The following is an 11,834-nucleotide window of genomic DNA, read 5'->3' on the forward strand; positions in this document are numbered from 1 at the left end:
TATATTATTACAAAACTGCTAGCCTTTAGAGCAGGGCTCTTCAACCGCGGAACCAGACGTTTCCGTGTAACACTCACAACGGTTCCGTGAACTTTAAGGGCTCCCCGAGGTTTGTTGTAGCAATTCAAACATCAATATAGCTTACTTGTATTAAATTTTTGTATGGCAGTTCCGCAAATTTTAACAAAATTTACTTAAGGATTCTGTGCCACTAAAAAGGTTAAGAGCACTGCTCTAGATCAGAGGTTGGTCATTACCAACACGTGGGTCAGGTTAATGTCACCTCACCCTAACAGGTTACCTCGTATAAGGTAATCCAACGATGGTTCGCACACGATCAACTATACAAAGTGTCACGGAACGGAATAGCTGAGATGATGATGTTCCCCCTACTCCTATATCCAGCGAAACTATGGACCCCTTTTTCAGTTTATTTTTTTATTTTAACTGCTTTTTCTGTGTCGTTTTTTCCCTCTTTTTGATGTTTTACAACTATCGTGTTCTAGCGTAACTATGTTTCTCTTCCTTCTGGCGCCGGAAACTATCCAACAGTGTTTCTTTTCCTGTTGAACCCCACCCTCCTTCCCTAACACGGGTGGTTAGCTTTTAGGTCCCAACCTGACTGGTTCCTTCCCCCAGTCTTGATGTCCCAATGCGCCAACCTCACCCTCTGATGTGAGTCCCTGTCACATGACGCTTCTAATAACGGTGTAGCTGCAGCGCGTTTATCATCTTTCCACCAATTGTGCCCTTACCTTTGTCGCGCTTTATAACGTCCCAACGTTGCGCAGCTATTTCCGGCTTGGTGAATATTTTAGCGCAATTGTGCTGCTACGATTTGTATCACCGGCGAAACAAACTCAACATGCCAAATTAAACAAGGAAACTACATCAGTAGATTCAGTGAGGTATGCAGCATTATATGATTTGTAACAAGGGTAAGTAAATGGCTATTTTGTTGCTGCATTATAAAGCGTTATATGGGCAAATAGTCATACCATATAACAACAGAAAGATGTATTAAGAAACAATCGTAAAATTTTCCATCGTGCGGCTTACAATCGAGGGCGGCTTATAAACGAGGGCGGCTCACAATCGAGTAAATACGGTAGACAATTAAGCTCTGGAAATATGACCTGTGAAGTTTCCAATTTTAAATGATCTTTGTATGGTTTAGTATCTAGTGCATTAGAGAGAAATGGAAATGTTTTGAACCTTCAAGGGATGAGTTTGTCGAAAAAGTTTTTTAACCACGGCACTAATGAACCACTATATTTTTTTTAACGAAAACATTAAATTTAATATTTGGTGGTTATATGAACATATATAATAAGCAGTCATTATAATCAAACACATTCATTGTGAGGTTCTGGATGATGATGATGATTTGTTAATCTGAAAAAGAGTAATAATAAATTGTGAGCCATCACTCCAGACACCATATCAACAAAAATGTTTACTTGTAAAGTACATGTTGAGCTATGCATGCAGAAAGCAAACTGAAAGTACACAAGAAAAACGTTGTTTCAGTAGAAAAGTCCTGAAACATAAAATTAGTTTTAATAAAATCTTTAACTTTTTACACATTTTTATATCTCACCTGCAACAAAACCAACAATACAATCAGGTTCAATGGTATGCGGAAAATATTCATAATTGTTGATCGCACTAAAAATTATTCGAATAAAAAACACGTGCTATAATGAAACAAGTATGATAATATAACCACTAATTGTTTTGATTCATTTAACATTTGTTGAATAAAACCATATAAGTAACTATATCAATAAGTTGTACCTTTTTCAGGAACAAAATGCCCTCGCATTGTTGCAAAGGATGGCCAAAAAATTCCAACACAAATCTCAAACCCGAAAAAAGACAAAAGAACACACACCTTTATCTACATAAATAATACAATGTATAATAGTTGAAGCAAAGAAATAAAACTTTACAATACACTTTCAACAAACCTGAGGAATAAGAACAGGAGTTAGCATGGAAAATGAAGCAATAAACAAAACAAATCTCATGAAGTTTTCAATCCTAAATTTGTTGGTTAAATACGTAAATAAAAATGATCCAATCATAACTGACAACTAAAAAACAAATATAATAATAGAAACCAATTATTAATAAATAGAAACCAATTATTAATGTAACCAAACATAATTACCATAAAGGAAGAGAAAATTATTCCATGAGGGATAGCTGAATTATCAATGAGTGTTTTTGGAGTTAACAAAGGTGTCCACTTCAGAACGAAGACATACATAGCACTTTCAAAAAGAGACTGTATAATACCCAGTAAAAATACTTTCTTGTCTAAAGACGAAAAATAAACGTATATAATGTTTACAATTTCTTTTCTCAATGCTGTAAGTGTAAACTAAAAATAAGTATCCGTACCATTTAGAATTACTTTTCCTGCAGTAGCAAAAGAAACCGTGCTGTTGGAATTTGAATCTCCATAATTTTCATTCCATAATTTCAAAATGCAAACAATTAAAACAACAAGGAAGATAATGGAAACATCAAATGGGGCAACATATCCATAGATATCTGCAACAACCTACAGATGGTAAACAATGAACACCCAATATGTGGGGCAACATAGCACATCAAACATTACCTGTGCGACATAACCTGCTGCAATAGAAATCACAGAGTTGAAGAAAGTAGCTTTGGAAAATATTAAGCCTAATTGAAGTTCTGTGAAACCCCTCTGTTAACAATTAAAAAGCTATCAAATGGTGGTTACACAAGAAAACAGTGCAGGAACTGCTCTATTACCATTAACCATCCCAATTGGTTGCTTTGCATGCCAAATATTAGGAACTATGTTTGTACATACCTTGTTGTGTTCACATACAGCCCATGATTCAAAGGCACTAAACAAAATGGAAGTCGCCATTCCTCCCAGGACTCTGCCAACCAGCAAAATTGAGAAGTGTGGGAAATGCTATAAATTAAAGTCACCATGTTACAACTGAAGAAAAACAATAATAAAAAATCTTTGGTTACTTTTGTAATACATGACCCAATGTACAGAAATGCAAACACGACGCAGTTTAATCTTCGTCCACTGCAAAAAAATACAGGTTGAATTCACAAAACAACTTGAACACAACAAAGTTTTATACTATTGGTCTGCAAATATCCCAATGAAAGTTCCAGACAGCATGCTTGATCCAAACCCAACACCAAATAACAAATTTATTTGATATGAAGTCATTCCATAACTTTCATAAAGGACATAAACATAGGGTCCTTGGAGCCAATCTGCACCTATCAAACAAAAGTGCCCTAAACATATTTTGTATTATATGTGCTTGTGATAGGAGTATAAACTTACCAACAGCAAGCAGATATACACATAGGTAAGTTTGTTGGAATAAGAAAAATTCCCTGTCATCTTGGCTTTGAACACCTTTTCCTGATGAATAGTAAAGAAGAATACAAACTACTGAAAGGAAACAAAATGAGAGCCAAAACACATTCATTTGTTCCAATTGTTCCAAAAATTGAAAATTATTAATTGGTAATAAATAGGCAACATCAAGTTAATTAATACCACTCACCGACAACACGAATAAGTATCTTGGTTTGACGAAAAGGTTTTGTAACCACGTAAAATATGCCCGAGGCAAAGACTTCAAGAATGTTGCATAAACTGCAAGCTCGGTTAAGTTGTGTATCGATTTAGGGAGTTTCCAGACTTCGGTGTATCCCCTGTGTAGTGTGTAGGTTCAGAAAAACAGCATTTCGTATTTATTTGATTGTAAATGAAGGCTAATAAAGTTTTTTACTCAGTTGTTTGTGCGGCTTACATTTTTATGTCATACCGATATTGTTTTTACACCTATGCTCATGGATGTCCGCAGGAAAAACTACAGGGGAGGTCAATGTGCTATCTTCACATCGCCGTTCGATAAACGGTATTTTAGAACGAAAATCATCTGACTGTGCTGCTCATTCTTGCCAATCCCAAATGTTTATTGTGTTTTGTTTGCGTTTTTCTTTTTTTCCAACGGGGAAAGAGGGGTTCCCCCCCGTCCCCCTGGTCCCCCTGGTACCCCTGGTCCCCCTGCGGACGCCCATACTTTTTGATTGATTCAATTAGCGTTTAAAAATCAAATACGCTCTGCTGGGCGGCTTACATTTGAGTAAATAAATTTAGGAAAGCTTTTACTTTTTTTTTGGTCTACCGCAGGGGTCACCAAACTTTTTTCACTGCGGGCCGGATAAGTTTAAGAATGATTCGCGCGGACCGCATATTTTGCGTACCCTAGCGCCGTCTTTCCAAACTTAGCCGGCGAGGCGAAGGGTGCCAAGATATGGTCTCTCTAGAATCTCATTTAAAATCTGATGATGCGATGTTAAATTGTATAGTTAGTCTCATCTTACGAAGAATGCTTGTATGTTATGTCACAAGTAACAAAAGAAGGCAATTGTTTGCGCACAATTAACACTTGTAGTCTAGTCTGTGACGTAACAAACTGACCTTGGATCAATCCTGGGCGTTGTTATCCTAAGAAAATACCGTAAGTAATATTACTTCTACATATTATGACAGGAAAACTTTCTTAAGGAGTAGATTAATTTTTGAATGTTACAAAGTTTTCAATACTATTTAGCAAACCAAAAAATGTGGTCGCGGGCCGGATGAAATGAGCTCGAGGGCCAGATTTGTGCTTTAAAATTGAACTACCGTATTTACTCGATTGTAAGCCGCGGCTTATATTGTTTTTTAGCTGCCGTTTGTGCGACTTATAATCGAGGGCGGCTTATATTTCAGTTTTATACCGAAATTATTTCTACACTCCAACTTTTAAATTATTTCGGGTTCTAAACATGTATGCATGTACAGATTGTACGTCAATATACGTTCTGTTGGGTACAGTTATCAACGGAACTAACAGATAATCCGAAACTTGCCCGATGCATGTGGCGCATTTTCTACGTTTACCACCTATTAGCGCACTAGCGTCCCTTTGCGGTTACTTGATTTCTTCGTTACGATAAGGTGCGTGTAAGAAAATTGTAAATTAAACAAACATTGTTTTTGTTCAACAAAGTAACAAACGCTACCTGCTGAACTGTGATGCGAATCAGCTGATTGTTTTATTGGATCATCGTCGTTATGTTTCGCCAGCGCATACGGCTTTATTTCATTTGCAGTTTCTGTGCAATGTTATTCTAACATAGAGAATAGAGATTGCTTTTTTGTTTGCAGAAGCAACATTTAATGTAATTCGGACAGAGTTTATGACATTTCTTAAAGTATGAGTTACGTTAAGTATTTAGCAGATAGTTTGGGGACATCTGAAAATGGATTAAAGCTGCTAATAACTGTTTATTCAGGTAAGACTTTGCCAATTAAATTGTATGTTAAGTCATCTACATATATATATATGTATATATTTGCAGGTTATCTTATGGCTTTGATTCACAGACAATTTCCATACAAAAAGTATGTGAGTCTACAGTACTTATTATTTACAATTTCAAGCTTATTATTTTTGTACTGGAGTTATGGTAAGACTTGTATTCTTGGTTAAGGTTCTTTGACCTTGTATCTAAAAACTTGTTCTATACTAGGATGGGGCTTGCTGCATTCAGCTACCTGCATCATCGTACAGTGGTTATTCTTTCAAATCTTTAGGGGATCAACTGTTTGTGTTATTATATCTTTTATCTTTCAGTTGGTAAGACTTTCATGGGAAATATATGCTTGTGATAGTAGGTATTTGTTAATTTGTAACCTTTTGCATGCAGGGATACTTGGTTGGTGGATATATAATATTGGATTCAAAAACAGATTATGAGGTTTCTTGGAGTATGCCTCACTGTATTCTTACACTACGACTTATAGGTAGAAAAAAATCAAATGTTTGCGAATCTTCGAACTAATCTAGAAACTTCTATTTTCAGGTTTGGCTTATGATGTTTATGATGGACACCGAAATGAGGTAAGAAATGTTTGTAAATCCCCTTTTGATTTGTACAAAGATAAGTCTAATTACTCACTGCAATTGTTAATGATTATAATTTTGTAAAATCTTATATTCAGGTTTATTTTCTTAATGCCCTATTTTGCAGGAAAAATTGTGGGGAGATCAAAAAGAAAGAGCTATCAAAGATCTTCCATCCCTTCTTGAAATGTTTGGTTTCTCATACTTTTATGGCGGTTACATAGTGGGACCACAGGTAACTGTCTGTTTTGGGTAAAGAAGTATCATTTAAATATTACAATTTAAAATTTGCTTATAGTTTCCACTTCAGAGGTTCCGAGCTATGATTAATGGTGAATTGACTGATGTTCCTGGCAGCAAACCCAACAGGTTTATGAGAGTTTACTTTCACATAGTTACTGTAATGTTAACTAACAAGTAAAGAAGCCAGCAACGACTTATTTTGTAAACCCATTTCTTTTTAACTGAGAATGGAAAGCATTTTCCAAGTTATGAAATCTGTCAATGAATTCAATGGAATATATATATTTCGCCTAATGGCATCATCAGTTCCTTATTCAAATAGGTTCTATTTGAATAAGGAACTGATGATGCCATTAGGCGAAATATATATATTCCATTGAATTCATTGACAGATTTCGTAACTTGGAAAATGCTTTCCATTCTCAGTTATACAATTAAATAAACGGTGATCGTCGATGACCATGTTGCCTGTTGAAGGGTTAGATACTGTTCAGTTCAAATACTCTCAGTTCATTTCTTTTTAAGTTTGGCTTATCAAAAGCAGTGTCTTTACAGCAGAACATTAAACAATACTTAAATTGCTGCACAATAGAAGGATTGTTGTGCAATAAAAAACTGATAATTATTGTTCTTGATTTAACCAGCATCATCCCTGGATTTCGAAGAGGAATATCTGGCACCCTAATGCTTGGAATACAGACCTATCTTAGTTTGACTTTCAATCCTCCATTTTATACAACCACTCAGTTCCAGGTATATAAATGTGTGTGTTGTGTATCGATTATTATCACATGAAAAGCTTGAAAAATGCATAGTTTTGGTGTGTTAATTTCTTTTCCTTTTTGGAACATCAAGATATATGGCAATTTGAATTGGTACATGTATTTGTAGACTTCTTCATTTCTGTACAAAATTGGTTATGCAGCTGTAACAGGACATGTGACATTACTGCAATATATTTCAATATGGATGATTAACGTAAGTTTTTATTGCATTTGTCTTTATGCAGCCAACCTCAATTTAAGCATACAAATAACTTCCTTAGGAAGGTGCATGCATTCTCTGTGGGCTGGGCTACCATGAAGACAAAAAGACCAACACAGTGCGATGGGATGCTGTTCGAAACGTAACACTTCACAAATTCCTGCTGGCTTGCAGTTTCCAGGATATCATAGACTCATTTAATATCAACACCAATGGATGGGTACTGCGGTATGTGTCACTGGATCATTCTAAATCTGTATATCTTGTGCACTTTGCGTTGTCTAATCAACTTAGCTTAAAACGTTACAGGAGTTTTAATAAAACAATTTATGATGTGTTTGTAATTTTTCTATTGGTGGCATATGCGATTTTTTTCAGGTATGTGTTTAAGAGGTTACGTTTTGTGGGAATCAGAGCTGTGTCGCAGGGTGCAGCCCTTTCATTTCTGGCAATTTGGCATGGTATCCACTCTGGTTACTTCACTTGTTTTATTTACGAATTTTTAACCATGTCCGTTGAAAAACCGGTAAGCATTTTCGTTATTATCGGCAAAGATGTGTGCAAAACATTAAAGCATATCTGCTACTCCACAGTTCACAAAAAAAACTGTGTGCGATATAGAGTATTATTTTAGTCAGAAATTTTTTCGTATGTTTCGCAATAAAGCGCCTGGCAGCAACGTTTTAGTCATTTCCGTTTCTCACTGATGTGTTTAAGTAATGCTATTTTGTTATGGTTATGTTGTGTTAAACATCTTCTTGGTCGCATGTTAAAATGCAGTACCATGAAGAGGTGTACTAAACCACATTTTGCATTGTGTGAGCATTTGTTCAGAAAAACAACAACAAAGTAACGGCCTAAAACCGTACGCGGTTCAATAAATGCAAATATTTGCGAACCGCAAAGTAAACGTTTTTATCTTGGGTTAACTTAATGCCATGCCATGATGCATTGTTTTCCATGCTAATTCTGCTATGCGTTAAAACATGTTTATTGACGTGCTGCCTGTTTTGTTTTTAAGCTTATTGCGTTGCTTCACGAATCCGCCTTAGTCAACCGTCTTCGGTCCAGCTCTGTACTTTTCTGGGTCCCCAAAGCGGTCGGCTTTGTCTACCTACATACGCTGCTGGGTTATTGTCTCATTGACTTCAGTCTTCTAAAGTCTCATCGATATTTGCCGGTAAGTTATCGCCATTTGAGCAATTCAATTCTTAAGGTAGGGTTCATATGGTACTTAATGTAATGGTTATACCACGGGTGGTGCCAAATAGCGCATGTTACCTCATGGTAAACTGCTTAGAATATCGCATGGTGTGTGAAATGTGAGAATACAAGCCCCAACCAGGGTGAATTAGACAAGATTCTAGTGTTGTTTCAATTACAAACCATAACGCAACCTGAATTTAACAGTCAGCGCTTTTAAAAGTCAAAATTATAATTTTCGCTAAGGCATATTCGTGTCCTTTAAAATTGCCTATACCTTGTAATAGCATGTGGTATCGTGCGTTCACATGCAATAACATGCGGTATTTAGTGCCACCGTTATATTGGTGAATACAAGTCAAAAACGGCATGTTGGCTAAACATGCAAAACGGTTTTTTGTTTTGTGTGCAAAAGAGATAACCATCAAATAAGAAAAGCACAGCGTGGACGTTATAATGAATTATGAATAACGTTTGTTTATGTTTAGGTGTACATGTCCATTTACTTCTATGGGCACGTTTTCTACATGACTTTCTGGATACTCCTTAAAATCCACAACGCTACGATGAAACCAAAAGGGAAATCTGAATAATGGAATTCCTTTTAGGTGTATTGTTTTTATCGTTTTTGTGTCAAGGCTGTGAGTGTAGCAAAACAAAAAGTTCTCTTTCTTCGTTTCGGCATTAGGGCGAGTAGTTTCTGCCCTTTGATCAGTTGGTTTGTGCAATCTTGTCAAATATAAACATTACACCCAATGTACCATGCAACTTGATGCTGCTTTCAAACGTTAAGTCAAAGTAGATTCGCCTGTTACAACACGCAATACTCTCCAATGCTACCGACTGCAGTACTTAACTATTATTTGGTTTATTATAAGCAAACTAAGATATTATAATTTGTAATGTCGATGTATTTGTAGGCCTTCTGTTTACAACTATAATACACGGTAAACGTATTATCATACAAACACTGCTTGACGTTTTTATTGCATTGATGTTATTGTTGTTTTTACTTTATTGGTAGTTAGGTGATTTTCAAAATGTCTTTTTTGTAAACAGAAAGATTCAATACTGTCATTACGTACCATAACGTTTTTATTGGATTTTAACTTCAAAAATGTTTTACTGTGAAACAGCTTTGGCGTAATGTGAGATCGTAAGATACAGTTCAATAACATTTTTAAGGTTTCGTAAGAAATACACGATAGCACACTATTTGTTGCAAGTATTTGCAACTTGCTGCCGTAAACAGATTTGTTTATTCCAAAAAATAAATTTCTACATATTCTGTGTTAAACTGGTTTACGATACTTTACTGTGGCAACCTATTTTTGTAAACTGTAAAATTGATTTTTGATGTTCGATTTTTTTTTAATAATGAAACTGAAGGTAAAATCATAAGGCTTGAATTTACTTGCGAAACTATATATTCAATTCAAGTTTTGGTTACTGGAACTGTTTGGCAAATGTCACAATCAACGCAGTTTTTGCAACAAATTCTCGAAATAAATTTAAGAAAGGTATGTGAAACTAAAACTATTTTTTAATTTGGTAGTCAAGACCGTTGTCCTTAAAATGGACATTTTCTAGTTGAAGTTTAAACTATCCAACGTGTTTATACACCACAGAAGGCACTATTTTAGATTTTAAATTGGCATTTGAAAGCATTTAAGCTGGGTACAATGCGATGAATTTGACTGTTTTATTTTTGAAGCGTAAAAAGTTTAATGATAAACTTCGAGCATTTGCAAAATTCCCAATCCTAAAACATCATTTTTGCAACAAGTACTAGTTGCAGGTTTCATATCAAACAAGTAAACATTATGCAGTAATTGTTTGGATTAACTAATTTGTAATTTATTTTTTAATTCCGAGGCAACACTTTCTGTTTTATCAAGATTACATGTCAACTGGTTGCGTACAAATTAGAAACAGACTTGAAAAGCCTATCAAAAACGTATCGTTCCGCTAGGTAGCAATATTGAGCAACTGTGATGCTTGATACTTGATTTAAGCTCAGTTCTAATTCATTTTTTCAGTAACGAAAATTTGTTACTGGGCGGGAAACTTGGCCGAATGGCCTGGCGCGCCTGACCCACATCCAAAACCTGATCGGGTTTCATCCCCGGGAGTATCGTGGGTTCGAATCCCGTGAACGACAAAGGGCAATTTTCAGTTCTAGGACTGAAAACCTTTATTCTCAACTAAAATGCAACCCGATGGTTTCGGTAAAATTCGGAAATTTCAAGCTTCAGACAGTACACACTGTTTTTTAGCATATGTGGTCTCTTCAGTGCAACTGATGACAATCATTGACAGAATAGCTATTGTCTGTAGCTTACTTATCATGTAACAGCCCTGTGCTTTTAGTTAGGTTATGTCTAATTCTTAGCTTTAACACTAAGCTTTAACACAATAGACCACAACTAGTTCCATTAATGGCCACCTTGTAAAATAGTTTCGAATAGATAATGTGAAAATATTCGGAGTCGAAATTTTTGTGGTATTTGTTAGGTTTGCCGTCTGCTGACGCAATTATCGACAAAATCAAATTTACAAACCAACACAGCTATATCCTGGGGTAGGAACTTGGCCGAATGGTCTGGTGCGCCTGACCCATAATACAGACATAAAACAACCTTGATCGGGATTCGTCCCCGGGAGTGTCCTCGGTTCGAACCCCGTGAAAAAAACACAGCTATCCTGTGAAAGATGTTTTCCTTCTAAGTTTCAGCGGTAGGCCACAAACTACCTAATTGCCCAATGTCACCTTTCTGTTTAAGCCTCCAATTTCGGTTTCATGCAATTGCCATTACGACCGTCCTAACTCATGTTTCCACACGGAAGTGATTCATAAGGGAACCATAATGGTAAAAAAAACTAGGGTATTTTTGCGCTTCCGGCGCTTATCAATTAAATTTGCATTCGAAAATGGAATGGAATAATTTGACTCGCGGATAAGGAAGAAGTTTTTCTTGTCAAACCTGGCTAAACCAAAGTTTGCACGTGTAAAACGTTAACCCAGTGGTTCTTAATCGGTGGGAAATTTCCCAATGTTTTCAGAGGGAAATTATGTGACACCAAACTCGGGCCAGCGGGTCGAATCCGGCCTTGAATTAACCATTAAAAGTTAATTTAATCCAATTTTTTTCCACAACAACATGTAAGATTAATATCACCTAGTTCTACAAGACGCAGAAAAATCAGAAATTTGTTTGTTACGTCACAGACATTACTAAAAGTATCAATGACTGTGTTGTTGTTCACGAATAAATGCCTTTCCTCTGTTGATTGTGATGGAGTAAATGACTAATGCAAGCACATGAGACTCTCCAATATTTCACACGAATTTACTTCCTCACGAAAGCACAATTCAAACTTAATTAGATTGCAGTGTACCTAACGTCCCGACCAAATTGCTTCAAAATTATT

At 35.9% G+C, this 11,834-nt stretch overlaps 2 protein-coding genes across 7 annotated transcripts; one reads left to right on the forward strand and one right to left on the reverse strand.

The window, feature by feature from the left end:
• Positions 1-1,002: 1,002 nt before the first annotated feature.
• LOC145227801 (solute carrier family 61 member 1-like) lies at positions 1,003-3,973 on the reverse strand. 6 transcript variants are annotated; one of them, XM_080092715.1, is made up of 13 exons: positions 3,579-3,973; positions 3,353-3,433; positions 3,141-3,285; positions 3,022-3,082; positions 2,852-2,959; positions 2,630-2,722; positions 2,407-2,569; positions 2,174-2,322; positions 1,971-2,096; positions 1,798-1,900; positions 1,601-1,668; positions 1,461-1,540; positions 1,003-1,395 (listed from the first exon to the last, which is right to left on the reverse strand). In XM_080092715.1, exons 3-13 carry the CDS (start codon positions 3,230-3,232, stop codon positions 1,347-1,349), a joined length of 1,092 nt encoding a protein of 363 aa, XP_079948841.1. In that variant the 5' UTR covers positions 3,233-3,285; positions 3,353-3,433; positions 3,579-3,973; the 3' UTR covers positions 1,003-1,346. The 6 variants fall into 6 exon arrangements, with proteins under 6 accessions (XP_079948841.1, XP_079948835.1, XP_079948838.1 ...); XM_080092709.1 differs by lacking the exon at positions 3,579-3,973 and having other exon boundaries at positions 3,353-3,572; XM_080092712.1 differs by lacking the exons at positions 2,630-2,722; positions 3,579-3,973 and having other exon boundaries at positions 3,353-3,572.
• Positions 3,974-5,207: 1,234 nt separating this feature from the next.
• LOC145230116 (lysophospholipid acyltransferase 5-like) lies at positions 5,208-9,925 on the forward strand. Its single transcript, XM_080095493.1, has 13 exons — positions 5,208-5,361; positions 5,428-5,535; positions 5,599-5,705; positions 5,776-5,872; positions 5,932-5,969; positions 6,100-6,207; positions 6,271-6,341; positions 6,860-6,968; positions 7,107-7,193; positions 7,261-7,427; positions 7,578-7,725; positions 8,221-8,379; positions 8,891-9,925. Exons 1-13 carry the CDS (start codon positions 5,283-5,285, stop codon positions 8,993-8,995), a joined length of 1,383 nt encoding a protein of 460 aa, XP_079951619.1. The 5' UTR covers positions 5,208-5,282; the 3' UTR covers positions 8,996-9,925.
• Positions 9,926-11,834: the final 1,909 nt, after the last annotated feature.

The sequence above is a fragment of the Phallusia mammillata genome, chromosome 5 (assembly GCF_965637545.1).
Source record: "Phallusia mammillata chromosome 5, kaPhaMamm4.hap1.1, whole genome shotgun sequence".
In the NCBI taxonomy this organism is placed as follows: Eukaryota; Metazoa; Chordata; class Ascidiacea; order Phlebobranchia; family Ascidiidae; genus Phallusia; species Phallusia mammillata.